The sequence below is a fragment of the Watersipora subatra genome, chromosome 1 (genome assembly GCF_963576615.1).
Source record: "Watersipora subatra chromosome 1, tzWatSuba1.1, whole genome shotgun sequence".
Taxonomy (NCBI): domain Eukaryota; kingdom Metazoa; phylum Bryozoa; class Gymnolaemata; order Cheilostomatida; family Watersiporidae; genus Watersipora; species Watersipora subatra.
This window is the reverse complement of record NC_088708.1, coordinates 17,301,897-17,318,502: the sequence shown is the minus strand read 5'-3', so window position 1 is coordinate 17,318,502 and position 16,606 is coordinate 17,301,897. Positions and strand designations below refer to the sequence as shown.

Genomic DNA, 16,606 nt, shown 5'->3' with positions numbered 1-16,606 from the left:
TGGCGAGCCGAACACAATTGCGAATTGAAAACTTCTTTTACAGGTATACAATTATAACGTTGTTATTCTGCCTGTTTTTGCGGAATTCGGACTAAGTTTGTGTGATCCGCTTGGAAGATTGTGCACCGGCCGCAAGATACAATTACTGCAGCGTCAAGATGCTTGCGTCCTCCACACACGCACTAAGGAATTGTCATCTCAAGGTAATAACATTCATTTGCTCATATAACCATAATTTGCATTACTTAGTTTGATTTTATTGACAAGACTAGTGAAATAGGCGTAAACTGAAATCAGCTTCCAATTAGGTGAAATAATAATTCGAATATTAATGCAAAAACTGATAGTTTCTATACATGGATGGATTTCAAATTTATCGGTGTTTCTTCATAGCCTAAACATATACAGGTAATCTGTAATCTCCCTTTCTCATAAGGTAGAAATCATAGTTAGCAGAATAAAATTAGAAAGGTTTGCTCGTTCCTCGTTGCATAGCAAGACCCTGCGTTCAAAACCTTTTTTGGGTTCGCAGTCAATTGTGTCGAACAAAACTCATTTACACTTTTGTTCATCTGCAGTCTTAAACAACTGATGTAGTGTTAAAGAACCTCTAGAGTCTTGCAGGGATCGGCTCTGGGCCCCCTGCTGTTTTTGATTTTTGTAAACGACATGCCCTTGACTGTGAAAGGCGCATTCTGCCCATTTTATTTTATGCAGATGACACCTTACTAGGCATGAATATTACAGAGTGTGAGGCTGCTGGTTTTCAAGATATCGTAACAGCACTGTATATACAGACTGGTCTGTCCTATGGGGCATGACTTTCAACCCAATCACATGTGTTCATATAGAGGTTGGGAAGAAATTTCTCAATTTACTTTAGAGCTAAATAAAACTTCTATCCTTCAAGCCAACCTGTGTGAGATACTTACGCGTCTTTATAAAAAATAATTTCGAATGGCATGAATACAAAAGTTGCCAAGAAAGGTAACAAGACCACGGGCTTAATAAGAAGTCTTTTTAACACTTCCTGCAAAACCAAGCTGATCACTTATAAAGCAGTTGTGAGGCCAATTTTTTAATATACCTGTCAGGTGTGGTCGCTCAATAGAAGTCCTCAAAAGATAGGCTAGAAACTATCCAGCGATGTACCATTAAATGAATTTTCAGACTAGGGCAGTCATAACGTGTCATCAAGTGTTTGAAAGAATATGCTATAGCTACACTTGAGACTCGACCACAAGAGTTTATTATTAAAAAATTTATTAAAAACATTGAATCTGGTCAATATGACATTGACATAAATGATAACGTCTCTTTCAATAAATGGTATTCTCCTCATTCATCCTTATTCTTGTATCGCTCCGCATTTTCGCTTTGACCAATTCAAGTTCTCATTTTATAATAGAATTAAAAATTCATTAGATGGGCAGGCGCAGACATCATCGGGGAAAGTGCGGACAATTCCTGGTTTCGTTTTAGTGAGCAAAAGGGAAACAGAAAAGGGAAAAAATTTTTTATTTAATTTTCAATTTTAGTAAATATCCATGTAATGCTCGTGGGCTTAATAGATCATCCTGTATATATGATAAAATATAGTCTGGTCGTCAGGACATAAAAAGCAACACCAAAGTCTTGTTGCTGGAAACCTTCATCGGATGACTTATTGTTTAGGCAAGTATAGGCTAACAAATTTTGCTGATGATAGCGCTTTATATTGTGGTGTATATTAAATATGTCAGTAGCCAGTAGCAAAAGATTTAGCAATCATTGATGTTACAAAAAATAGCACCAGGTTGAAGTTGCAGTGCTTGTCTGGAAGTTTCTCTCTAGTTGTTTTTCCTTATTTGATCAATATTTTAGACCAAGATTATCAACGCTGTAAACATTTCTTTAAAATAAATCATATTGCTTGTTGACTGTTCAATGATTTTACTCTGTGTATGCAAAATTACTTTAAATATTCAGCATATTTTCAATGGCCTTCGTTGTTCCTGGTTGCTTGTCCGTGCATCTATCAAGATCCGGACAGACCTTATAAAACATGAATTTTAAAAGGCAATTTTAAATCTAAAAGGCAAATCCTTACAGTCCTGCATTTTATCTGAACTGGAATTTTGTTAGTGTCATCAGTAAAATTCTACTGCTTTTCTCTGATCACTTTGGTTTTTTACGCTGGTAGATTTAGATGGTATTTTGAACAAACTCTACAAGTTATGTCTCATTGGATGAAAAAAGTTTTAAATACAGTTTGTGATTGTCTTTTCTTATTGCGCCACACCCGCAACAGATGTAATGAGTAAAACCGTTCATCCACATAGTCACCTAATGAGTAAAACCGTCCATCCACATAGTCACCTAATGAGTAAAACCGGCCATCCACATAGTCACCTAATGAGTAAAACCGTCCATCCACATAGTCACCTAATGAGTAAAACCGTCCATCCACATAGTCACCGGCAATTCATTTTCATTATATAAGAATCGTTGTTGGTTAATTGGATTAAGCTTTGTTCATTGATGTCCTTCTTGTTTATGTATACATTGTACTTTTATATTCTCAAACTGTTGACAACTTTTACATGTGTTTAATAATCTGTCATTTTCTAGTCCGGTTTTTAGTTTTTGATACAGCTGTAGGAAGATCAGTAACATTTTAGCTGAATAATTCCCTTAAGACCCACTGCAAATTTAATTTAACCACAGAGACGAAAAATTTGTATGTATATATAGATATAACATCTTGAACAACTTCTCATGTTTCCTCAACATCATCTGTGACACTTATATTTGTTTTTGTCAGTTATCATTTAATGTATCTAATTGTTTTCTTTATAAATTTCTCAATTGAGAATAATAATTTGAAGACTATAAGTGGATATACAAGAAGTTGTATTTGTCACTTTGTTCTTTTATATTGCAGCTGTCATTATGCAAGTCTCTTACAGTCAATACGGCAAGACTATACTCGAGCACAGGTAAGTCTGTGTACATTGCAGATGTGTGAAAGTCATATTCTGTGTTATAGTTTGCTGTTTTACTGATATTAAAATAATCCTCAAATATTTTGAGATGATTTACATATTTTGTACATAAACTAATGTGTTAAATGGAATAGCTGTTTATACACTAGCAACACCCATCGCCAATTTTTTGACTAACCTACTCTAAATAGCTTCTAATCAGGTGCCTAAAACTGCTATTTTTATTTGTCAGTTTTATTCTTTATTCTGGTCTGCTTATTATTAGAATTTCAAAGATATTCTACATTTTACTTAATCATTAGACAGTTTGAAAAAATAGAGACCAAAATATTTGTAAATATTTTGGCTTCTTAGATCTCTAATGTAGAATTGTATCCTGTAAAAAAGTTTGTTTTTCCCCTCAGTCATTGGTATAGAAATCATCTGAACAAGAGAACTCAACTTTATAAGGAATTTCTGAATTAAATTCTAATAAACATACTGCCCAACAAACGACCGATTGATTGGTTGTAGGTATATGGGTTTGCCTTCGCGACATTTTAAAAGGAAAAAGTCTTAAACCTGTAAATTCTATTGTTGAAGCGAGTCTTCCTATAAGCCCCGTGATTGGTAATGCTGCTTGGTGTTGTTTTGTTATTGTTTCTATTTTATTTGGCTCACAACATGCGTAGCAGATGTCATTTAATCACATATTTGAGTTTGTATGTGTAGTGTGGCTCTTCATATTTGTACACTTGTAGTTATGACATAAATAAATGTATTCAATCCAAACAATTCTTCACTGAGTATGCGCATGCATGACTCCCTTGTGACTTCATGAAGTTTTGAATTGATGGATGTTTTACAGAAAATGCTGACTTGGTAGTGATTGGCTCCGGCCCGGGTGGCTATGTGGCAGCAATTAAAGCAGCACAATTGGGGCTCAAGGTTAGTCATTCATTCCTACTTGTAATTGGACATAATTTAGTTGTCAGTATTCGACTTGGATCTACCGCTAACGCTTGCTCTGTCGTTCTTTCAGTTCCTTAAAGGTTGACTTGCAACAAAACTCACATTACAGTTTTTTTGTATCAGAAAGCTCACCATGTCTTACTCCGTTGTGTTTTAGGTGTGAAATATGTGGAAATGTGATTACAAGCTCTTAAAAGCTCAAAAACGAACAGTTAATCGCAGCCATCACGGAAACGCCGTAGTTTGGAATCTCTTTATTTTGATGACATACTCAACTCGATGGGGTTATTGTTAGATTAGGTTATTGTTTTGACACGTGATGTTATCACGTTAAATAAAAGGCTCAATATAAAACATATCGTAGCACTAGTTTATGACAAACACTTCGGGTGCTGTCGGAAAGCCCTTAGCAAATATAGATGCTCACTACTTTACAGTTTCGTTTCAGCTTGGTCTTAATCGTTTAGTCGTAATCTGATCATGTGACCCATACGTCCTGCCAAATGGCGCAAACAATTTCTGCAGAATTTTTCGATTATCACAGGTGACCAACAGGCTCCTCATGTTTATCAAAGGATGATATACACTCCTTTCGAGTTAATGTTAAGACATTAAACTAATTTTTAGACTAGGTTCTGAGATATCAGTGCTCATGGTGACAGCATTACAACGATAATGAAACAGGTGTGTAAGGACAATAGACATGGTTTTATTGAATGTGGGAAGTATATTTGTGAAAATATTTCAACGAATGAGGTTGCATGAAAGTGTAAACAGAAGCACATCGTGTTCAACTACGTCCCATTTGAGCCGTTTTGGAAAAGGATTCTAATCTATGGCATTTTCGTGATGGCTGCGATGATTTGTTCGTTTTTGAGCTTTTAAGAGATTGTAATCACCTTTCCACATATTTTGCACCTACAACACAACAGAGTAAAACATGGTTAATCTTTTGATACCAAATAACTGTAATGGGAATTTTGTTGCAAGTTTAACTAGTTGTGCGAGCTTTCTCTGCATTTGATGTCAAGGTTTAGTGTGGGTCTTGTGAAGACGGTAGAGTCTAGTTTGTGACAGGCTTTACTTATCTATGGCCAATGTAACTGTAATTGTGATTTTCTAGAGGATGTTGTAAAAGTTTGATCAAATGACTTCAACAAGTTTATTACATGTAATGCGCAACTTTCCTTCGATTTTTGGCTGTGCACTGCTGCATATTAGCAGAGCAATATGGAATAAAAATGGTGGACATTGTACCCAGTTGCTTTAAATCTGTGTTTACATCTATCCTGAATAGTTAATAATGCGATTGTTGAAAGTTCAGCTGTGACCAGCGGTTCGCTGGCTGTCTTGTCAGTGATGCTAGGAGACTGTGTTCAGGTCTCCTGCTCTGCTGTTTTTTGTACGGATAGCGACTGCATTTTAATATTTATACATAATATTACTGAGCTGTTTATTTGCGCTTGAAAAAATTATTTTCATTATATATGTTACATAATACTATTATTAACTGACTATTCCAACGCCATATGACATCGAAATACTTATATATTATCATGGATATACAAAAGGACAATAAAAATATGTATATATGGATATGATTAGGATCTCACAGTTCAAGCCAGACCTGCTATATTTTTATCCTATGATTGATTATGATGTGGAACATTGTACGTGGCATTGTATTAGCACTCCCTGATAATCTGCTGGAAAGACTGCACTCAACACTATTGTTATTTCTCTTTCTACACTATTGCTGGTTTCATGTACCGCTTGTAATAGAAAGTCTTTTTTAACTACACAAATTTTAACATTCTATAAAACTACCGTATATGCATTTTGGATCATATTTAATTAAAAAACAAAGAAGATAAGATTGGTTGTAAGGATCTTCAGTGAAGATTGTTTATATTGCCTATATTTGTGATAACCAACATGAAGGGTGCATTTAGTTGCCATTATCATGTTGCTAAAGGCTGCAGGTTCAACCTGTATGATTCTGATTTCATGTGTTCATTCCCAACCGATGTAGTATTATTATAGGAGATAACAGTTGTGTAACTGTATTATTATTATATGAGATAACAGTTGTGTAACTGTAGTATTATTATATGAGATAACAGTTGTGTAACTGTAGTATTATTATATGAGATAACAGTTGTGTAACTGTCAGTAGTATTATTATATAAGATAACAGTTGTGTAACTAGATTACAGTCATACTTCGACTTGCGAGCTTAATGCGTTCCGAGACTGAGCTCGTATGTTAATTTGCTCACATGTTGGTGCAATTTATTTATACAGTATATAGAACAATTAAATATATATTGATTGGTTTCCATACTCTAAAAAATGCAAATAAAACACTCAAAACAAGATATTGTAACAGAAAGAACATGTTGGTTATTGTCCTAACTTACCACATGCTTTCAAAAAGCAACAAATAAAAAATAATGCAAGGAAATGTGATTAATTAAAATGTAAAATTAAATACATACAATAGCAGCTAACGCTAGCATTTGCCAGGGAGGGAGATATAAGTTATCCTTCATTACGACAGTTGACTTTGATAAATCTGGATTTTATTAATGTCTTAAAAGACAAACTTAGAAGCAAACCTAAAAGCGAACTTTCATTTTCTTTAAAATTAAAATTTCTTCGGCGTTCATAGTTTGAAGTTTCTCGCTAGTTAGCTAATTTTTCCTTTGTTTCGCTTTCACGACCAGCCGGCCGTTTTAAGATAAACCTATCTAAGGACGTTTGCCTTTGTCGCCCTTTCAACCTGTTGCAATTAGGACGAACACAGGTGTCATCACAAAGGGTTAATGCACGACCACTAGCCAACTTGTCCGAATGTCTATTTTTATAGTTTTGATAGATAGCACCGGCCTTTTCACATAGCATCGTTTCAGTACGCTGTCACCGGCCAATTGTTTATCTTTTATCCAATACCTGAGCAGTCTCTCCATCAGCGGTCGTGAAGATCGCTGTGCCGTTTATAAACTATGGTTAGTTGCGAACTAAATGCCCTGAATATAATCCTTCTGTTTGATAATTGTGGATGTATTTCTGTCAAATTGCTGAGCTAGCTCAATCACGCATACACATTTCGCATATTTTTCAATAATTTTCCGTTTAATATTGACTGTTATCATTCGCTTTTTCTTTGCATTATCTTTCATTTTACTTGCAAACTTATGGTCAACGCACAGTACTTTTAATTCACATAATTCTGCAATGAAAATCGCGCACAAAAAACACGGTACAACAGTATAACCTGAGCAGTTGAAAAATACAGAGTGATGCTGTTCTCGTAAAACACCTCCGGCATACTTGGCAACTGACTCACGTGCTCGTATCTCAAACATTGCTCGTATGTTAGTGCTGAAACTTGCTTAAAAGCTGGCTCGTATCTCAAGTTTCTCGTACGTTGGAGCACTCGTAAGTTGAAGTATTACTGTACTGGAATAACAGTTGTGTAACTGGAATGCTACTGGATAATCTAAATGTTTACGGTACTTTTTTCAACCAAGCTTTCTTGTGAAAGGCCTGTTGTTTTGCAACTTGTTTTCACTCCTAGATTTTTAACTTTTATACATTCGCATGTTGGATGTTTTGTGAATACACAAATGGTTCTTTGCTGGTCCCTTACAGACTGTTTGTGTGGAGAAAAATGAGACTCTCGGAGGGACATGCCTTAATGTCGGCTGCATACCCTCAAAGTCGCTGCTAAACAACTCCCATTTGTATCACATGGCTCAGCATGATTTCGCCAGCCGAGGCATCGTGGTGCCCAATGTCTCACTTGATCTAGAGAGTCTTATGAAGGCCAAGTCCAAGTCCGTCCAGCAGTTGACCGGTGGCATCGCTGGCCTGTTCAAGAAGAACAAGGTGAGTGCCAGTCATACAGCACAGTTTGAGCCCAGTCAAATAGTCAGCCGCCACTACTGATGCAGTACCTGATTAAATTCAGCACTCATGGTTTTCGAGAGCATTACTATTTTGTTTTGCTAAACATCGAACAATCTACTGCATCGAACTATTTAAAGTTTATCTTGCAGTTTTGTAGCATCTAAAAATAATACAGAAATTTTATTTACACCATGGAAGCCAACTGGCATACCACAGCCAGATTGAAAAACATATTTGATGTTAATAAAAATGGTTGCAATACAAAAGTGCTTCTTACATTTTATACTCTTCTAAATTGCATGTTTACTCTGTTCCTAGCTTGTGCTCCTAACATGTGCATTTTCATTTTTATTCATTGTCTGTTCTTTGCACTCAGGTGACTCATGTGAAAGGCTTTGGACGAGTCAGCGGTCCTAATGAGGTCACAGCTACAGCTGCTGATGGTACTGAGCAGAAAATACAGACCAAGAATATACTATTAGCGACTGGGTCTGAGGTGACGCCCTTTCCTGGTATCGAAGTCAATGAGACAAATATTGTGTCATCCACGGGAGCACTTTCTCTATCCAAAGTTCCTGAGAGTATGATCGTCATTGGAGGGGGCGTGATCGGTCTTGAGTTGGTATGTTAGGCTGACTCAGTCTAAGGTATTTTTTTACTAGCATTGCTTTTGACCAAACCTATCTTGTATCTCTTAACTAGCTGGGCAATAAAATGTCTTACAATGTTTTTATGCCTACCTATCATTTGCTGTAGGGGTCCGTCTGGTCGAGGCTAGGATCAAGCGTCACTTGTGTAGAGTTCCTTGGACATATCGGCGGTGTGGGGATTGATATGGAAGTTTCTAAGGCTACGCAAAAGATCCTAACCAAACAAGGTCTGAAATTTATGCTTAACACCAAAGTTACACAGGCTGCTGACAAAGGAGGATCAATAGAAGTCACTGTTGAAGATTCAACAGGCAGCAAAACTGTATGTGATTAAGTTTTTATGATTATTGGTAAAAAAAGGCCATAGCTTCATTTACAGTCAAATCTCTGCTTAACTTGCGAGATCTGCTTTGTATGTCAAAAGCGTTGCATGTTGACACAACTAATTCCATAAGAATACGTTGTAGTTTATATATTTCGTTTCACAGCTCAAAAACCTATTATGCTTCCGTAATGAATGCTGCATTAAAATAAATGTATCATTTTAAACTGTAGAAAAAACTTTATAATATGTAACAAATAGATCAAGACAGTGGTATAGTAATCTATAAATAGATGCTTACATTGTTGCTTTACCTTAAGAACGCAGGAGTGGGCGTGTAGGCTTGGGGATTTATAGATTTGAAGGCATAACTTAGATTAAATAAAATTTAAACCAAATTAATTTATTTCATATTTTTACATACTTTATGTTGTATTTTGATTTTTGACCAACCACTTCATTGTCATTTAGAAATCTGCAGCATTTTTAGATATTTCAAATGTTGTAGCGGAGTCGAATAGTCACACTAATTTCACATCACATTTTTAAAATTTGTATGTTGAGGTGATTGTATATTAGGAGGTTTCACTGCATTGAAATAGCTATGCTATGTCTTAGCCATCTTCTTATTTTTAGTTGGATTGTGAGACACTGCTTGTCTGCATCGGCCGACGACCCTTTACAGACAAACTTGGGTTGGAGTCAGTTAATCTCCAGGTAGATAAGAGAGGTAGAATACCGATCAACGAGCGTTTCCAGACTGCAGTACCAAGGTGAGAATTCATCTGTTTTTCTAATCGCTAAAAACAGTTATATACAAGTCTTGTCATCACTGGAGACGTTACTTCAATAAAGCACTACAACAATTTTTATGATCAAATATTCTACAAGAGAACACTAATATCATAAATTTAAATAATAGATCATCCCGATTGTGGTCTTTTTCACATTTAATCGGTAGAGTTTGAAAAATAATTCTAGCAGCGTGATGCTATACATTGAGTGCAGTGTTGATCAAAATATTCCTCAACGTACATTTGTTGAAGCACCTGTAGTACATTGACGGATAACGTTTTGACTCGATGTCCCAGGTTAACTCCAACAAAGCTGATAGCATGATCATGCAGCATACTGTCAATCTATCGGATCCCCTTCGCAACACGAGCATCCAATCGCTTGAGTTCTATCTTCTTCACTTTCTAGCATATATGCTATTGGAGATGTGGTGGATGGGCCAATGCTGGCGCACAAGGCAGAGGATGAAGGCATCATTTGTGTGGAAGGAATAAATGGCAGCATACCACATATTGACTATAACTGTGTGCCCTCAGTCGTTTACACGCATCCTGAGGTGGCTTGGGTAGGCAAAACAGAGGAACAGCTTAAAGAAGAGGTATGCATACGTGTTACAGAGCTCTAATCTCCACCACATACTCTATATACACTCTGTATATTGTATATAATGATAAATGGGCAGGTGTGTGAATCTGATGGTCTTCAGTCTCTCTTCTTCTGGTTGTGCCGAGTAATATTAGCATGAAGATGTGGCACATGGCGCAGCCTTAAACACCAGTTCTATTAAAATAAGTTTTCCATTGACATAGTTCCTCGTAGTGTAGTCCATTTCTGCTAAGAGTTTGCAGTATTTTTATTTTGCTGATGCATTTGGTTAGCGTCGTTGCCAACAAATTTTAATATTTTGAACGCGAAGACTAATGTTTTAGTATTCATTTTAATTATTAGAATTAATGAGTCTAGAACATGTCTCAGCCAGGCCTGTCTGGGTACCATTCCCGATTCAATTATGATTCATGTCTTATAAATGATTTGTTTATATAGGGAGTGCCATACGCTGTAGGCAAGTTCCCTCTACTCGCTAACAGCCGTGCTAAAACGAACAACGATCAAGATGGCATGATCAAAGTACTTGGGCATAAAGAGACAGACCGTCTACTCGGTGTGCACATGATTGGATCTGTGAGTATGCAGATTACTCTGTTATTCATTTGCCTTGTGTGGTCGGTTTTTACCAATTCTGTGTTTTAGTAGTATGCTAATCTATGGACTGTATTAGTTTATGTAATCTGTGTCTATGTACCGTATAAGTCTACATAATAAGCGTGCCTGTGTAATATGTTATGCCCAAAAATACAAACTAAAGTGTACCTGTTGTGCCTAGGTTGCAGGGGAGATGATTAATGAGGCAGCCTTAGCCATGGAATATGGCGCTTCCTGTGAGGACATCGCTCGAGTCTGTCATGCACATCCTGTAAGTACTTACCTCTATCTTCCATTATTTTTGCACTTACATTTCAAGTATGTATAAACCTCAGCTAGTTCTCCACCTGTTTCTTTCTCTTAGCATCTCCATCAACAGCGGTCATGGCATCTCTCATCAGCCAGTGTAATATGTCTGAAGTTATCTTACCATTGGTTCTATAACTCACCATGCCGTATCCCAGAATCTGGCTAAACGTAATTCTCATCACTATCTGTTCTTTTGCATTTGTAGACGGTGTCAGAGGCGTTCAGAGAGGCTAACTTAATGGCATATTGTGGGAAGGCTATCAACTGTTAGCATCAGGCTCTCGCTAGCATGGGAGCCATGGCTAGACTCCATCTCAATTTGCCCTGTCATTACCTATGATTGGCATACAATAATCTCACTAAAAATTTTATCTTTATTAACTTATTATACGCTGCAGCATTGAGACCAGCTGCCAGAACTTATAACGTGTCGGTTATAAGCTCAAGTGAAACAGCTCGTTTGACTAGTGCTAGAATAAAACTTTTGGAGTCCGTGTCTCAAATATTACTTTCAAATAATGGGCCATTTTGTGCAACTTTATCTTGATCCACCTTCTAAAACTCGGTTACTGGCTTAAACATGCATAAACATTGCCAAAATATACTGAGCTCTGTTGTAAATACCGATAATACGAAAATACATGTATTTGCATAATAAAATGTTTTGAATACAAAAGTTGAAAATATTGAACTGCTCAGCATCATCTTCTTATTCCGAATGGCCAGTTTCTCTCAACCTTGGATCGGGATTTCTTCCTTCTTCGGCTGCGTCTCGAATGGGTGGATGCTGCTCAGAAAAACAAGATAAGAGAATTTACAAACTACGAGAAGTGTAGCTATAACAAACTCTTCTTGTTTGTAGGATTAATATCCAACACTAATACTTATCGCTTCTCACGAACAGCTTTCAGCTTATTTTTAAGGTAAAAAAAGACTAAAGTTTTAACAGCTACCTATTTTGCTGTACACGGAGCTGTGACATCAAATAGGTACATGTACACTTATCTGTAACATTGAATAGCTATCTGTACACTTATCTGTGACATTGAATAAGCTACCTGCACACCTATTACTGACATTGAATAGCTATCTGTACACCTATTAGTGACATTGAATAGCTATCTGTACACCTATTAGTGACATTGAACAGCTATCTGTACACCTATTAGTGACATTGAATAGCTATCTGTACACCTATTAGTGACATTGAATAGCTATCTGCACACCTGTTAGTGACATTTAATAGCTATCTGTACACCTATTAGTGACATTGAATAGCTAACTGCACACCTATTAGTGACATTGAATAGCTATCTGTACACTTATTAGTGACATTGAATAACTATCTGTACACTTATTAGTGACATTGAATAGCTATCTGTACACCTATTAGTGACACTGAAGAGCTATCTGCACACCTATTAGTGACATTGAATAGCTATCTGCACACCTGTTAGTGACATTGAATAGCTATCTGTACACCTATTAGTGACACTGAATAGCTATATGTACACCTATTAGTGACATTGAATAGCTATCTGCACACCTATTAGTGACATTGAATAGCTATCTGTACACCTATTAGTGACATTGAATAGCTACCTGTACACTTATCTATACCTTGAATAGTTACATGTACATCCAGCTACTATAACTTACATCTGCCACCATCATCAGCATTCACAACATTAATATTGAGTGGCTCGGGTGTTTCAGGCCCAGCTAGAGCATCAAATGAAGCATTTGCTCCTTCACCAGCCATCTCTTCTTGCCACTCATCACTTGTTGGGTATTGCGAAAGCTTGTGCGCGAAGAATATCGCTACTAGCTAAAATAATTTCAATGAGTACTCTAACAGCATTACATAGCGTGGCGAAGCATGAAGCAGTTGCTTATATGTAGAACATGCTCAAGGATGCCGGTCTGAAAAATATGATGAAAAGCAATCAGCTAAAATAAAAAATGATATCTTGTAACAGACTTGTGTCTACAAGTGGGTATCTGCTACATACCGTAAGAACATTCATTAGAGTTTTAAGCTGAAGGAATCAAAATAACTTGTGAAAGTACAACCGCTCTTTTTAGTACGCAAAAAAAACTTACGAGAAGAAAGGTAGCTCCAATAGATGTCCCCACTATAACGTAGATATTCTTGCTGAAGACAGTCAGAAACGCGTTATAGCAGCCCTGTAAAAAGTTGATAAATTGGTCTGTTACCAAACAGTTAACGTTTCATTAAACCATTTGCGTAGCACGATTATCATCAGTGCTTTTTTGTTGGTAGCAGTATACTCTATGAAATAATGATTGACTTGCTCAAACCTTTATAGTTTTTTACTACTATAATATAGCAAACAAATTCAACCTTCAATACTAGGAGGATCTCTTAGTCTATGTTACACTATCATTCAAGCAAAGGAACTTGCAAGCAAACAGGACTCACTAAATTTATGGTTTCCGTGTGTGGCAACCTTTTATAGTTTCTTTTAAAAATAGCTAATAAACCACCTTTCGATTGGCCTGTTCCATTTCAGCTGCCGCCAAATTAGGGTGATAGTAAAAAGTAGCCCTAATTTTACCTGATCTGCTGTAGAACCTTCCCCTGTATGAGTGCAGGTTAAATCTTGAATCAACAGATTAGAAAAGTCTTTAGGCAAAGCAGAACCCAGCACGTCTTCATTCTTGCCATCAGAAGAAAGAAGCAGGCAACAGCTTGCAGGAATTAATTGCACTAAGGCTACAAGCTCAAGTCTATCTGTAAGACAAAATCAAAACTATGATTTCACGTGAAGTAATGAGCAGTCATAAACTTTTGCTGCGCTTGTCCGTAGCAAACTGTATGCTTAATATACATATATTTTGTATATTATGATATATATTTGACCATATATAATTATTTGAAATATATATTTGAAAACTAAACTATTGTTTTTATTGCAACCAGAAAAGATTTGTATAACAAACTTACTGACGCCTACTTCTGAAATTAATGCAACACGATTATCAAGGGTAAGTATTTTGTTAGCTTTTATCGGATCAAACTGGGAGATGTTGAAGACCTTTGTGGTTCTGTTCCATACTTTCGTTTGTTTGTAATCTCCACCACTCTGCCATCCACAACAATTATACTGTAACAAAGTATAATTTCCAGGACAGAAATTAGGTATTTTACATACTTGAACATATTGTAGAACTGGTCTGTTCAGCAGATATACGTAGTCAGTTTTTACTTTCTGAACTATGCAATTCTCCGAAGTTACAATTTTAAGGAATTTACAATTATAGAGAATGCTGGATAATTGTTTAAGAGCTACCTTAACTTGCATCCATTGCCACATGTATGTAACAGATGCACCTGGACTTGTGTCATCTAAACCATTTGACTTGCCTGTAAAACCATTATCCAAGGTAATATTACCAAAAGTGTGTATCTTCTCTTTAGCCTACAATATCAGTTATAGCCTAATAAACACATCTGATTGAAGTTGTCTTCTCAATTCTAGTTGTTCTCAAGCATGCAATAATAGCAAGTAATGCATTTTATACAAAGACAAAACAAAACGGTTTTATTAAAACATGTAGATTGCTGTTTTATTTTAGCACCATATAATCAATTTTCTAGGTAGCCTAAACTTTAAGCAACAAGCGAGTGTTTCCAGTTGTTTCAAAGTTACCTGATTTTAAAAGGAGTTGTCGGTGCTTGAAAATGAGTACAAACAGACCAATTATTTCATGGCTTACACTATTAAACCACTTAGTTTATTAGCATTTGTGATCCTAGAACTCTTAAATAAAAATAAAAGTATAAAAAACTATAATTATGTATTACTTTTTTTCATTTACAAAACCTAAATGAGTAAACTTTCAACTAAATTTTTGGTGCACAAGACAACAATTCCAAAAGTTAAATGATTGATTTGTTACGAGCTAGTACATTTAAAAGACTATTTTAATTTCTAACAAATACCTGACATAGTGATTGTCACTTGTAGGCAAGTCACTGGAGCACGACCCTTATACATTTTAAAATGATTGTCTTAAAGGTTTCCTGCCACAGAGAGACATGTGTTGAGCCAATCTCACCATATAAAAATTCAATGATCAAAAAAGGGTTTGCTTAAAACCAAAATAAGGTTGTTCAATGTATCAATAGGAAGACAAATGAAGTTTCTATTTCAATAGGCAATATTATAATGTATTATGGTACTATTACAACATATTATAAAATATTAACCATTTATTTAATTTGATTGACTAATTGTTGCCGTCTTTTTTAATTTCGGTATGGCACAATTAAAAAAATATTTCTGTTTGAAATGAAATTATTGCCAATAAAGTAACAATTAAAAAACAGCTAAAATCAGTTCTTAAAAGTGAAGAAAGATCAAAATGTGATCGAATGAGTTGTTTAAAAACTCTGCACATGCAAATAAGTTTTGTATACACTACGCCTACATGTGAGTCCCATAAACCGTAAGAATATTCTAAATGTATTTGTGGGTCCTGTAAACACAAAAAATTCTACATATACTTATGGGATATTTGAAATCTTTAAAAAACAGAAAACCCTGCATATCCATGTAGGTCTCATAACCACAAAAATACCTTGCATGTACATATAGGTTTTGTGAGCGCATGAATATCCTGCATGTACATATAGGTCTTCTGAGCACGTGAATACCATGCATGTACATGTAGGTCTCGTGACCACATGAATACCCTGCATGCACATATAGGTTTTGTGAGCACATGAATATCCTGCATGTACATATAGGTTTTGTGAGCACATGAATATCCTGCATGTACATATAGGTTTTGTGAGCACATGAATACCATGCATGTACATATAGGTTTTGTGAGCACATGAATATCCTGCATGTACATATAGGTCTCGTGAGCACATGAATATCCTGTATGTACATATAGGTTTTGTGAGCACATGAATATCCTGCATGTACATATAGGTCTTGTGAGCACATGAATACCGTGCATGTACATATAGGTCTTGTGAAAATTAAATTACTTCTATGGCACCAATCTTAAGAACTAGATAGCACAATATTGTAGTAATTTTAAAAAAGCTCATTTGGTATTTCTATGTTATAAATGGCATGTAGAATTAAGAGTGTTATGCTATTGTACTTATCTATAGCTTATCACCTTTACACCCTGTGATGCATTTTTATGAAGTGAAAAAAGCTGCCAAGAATATGTTGAATTTATACCGTGCACACGATGTATGCACCCATGTAAGTCAATTTGATAAAATAAAATATATATTCTTACCGAATCTTGGTTGGCTGCAACTAATACTATGAAAACAATAGTTGCTGCTGCAACTATACCCATAGTCACACTGTACTGAAATAGAAGAATAGAGGTTGAAAATATCACGCGATGGTAAGATGATCGTAAAACATAATGCTAATGCTGACACGATTCAGAAGTGCAAGAAAAACTTGTCTCTGTCAATACTCATAA

At 35.9% G+C, this 16,606-nt stretch overlaps 1 protein-coding gene across 1 annotated transcript; it reads left to right on the top strand.

The window, feature by feature from the left end:
* The first annotated feature begins 79 nt into the window (after positions 1-79).
* On the top strand, positions 80-11,795 carry LOC137385796 (dihydrolipoyl dehydrogenase, mitochondrial-like). Its single transcript, XM_068072360.1, has 11 exons — positions 80-203; positions 2,924-2,978; positions 3,832-3,911; positions 7,589-7,825; positions 8,223-8,468; positions 8,603-8,818; positions 9,455-9,591; positions 10,022-10,211; positions 10,658-10,795; positions 10,998-11,087; positions 11,331-11,795. The coding sequence occupies exons 1-11, from the start codon at positions 159-161 to the stop codon at positions 11,394-11,396; spliced, it is 1,500 nt and encodes a 499-aa protein (XP_067928461.1). The 5' UTR covers positions 80-158; the 3' UTR covers positions 11,397-11,795.
* The last annotated feature ends 4,811 nt before the right edge of the window (positions 11,796-16,606 follow it).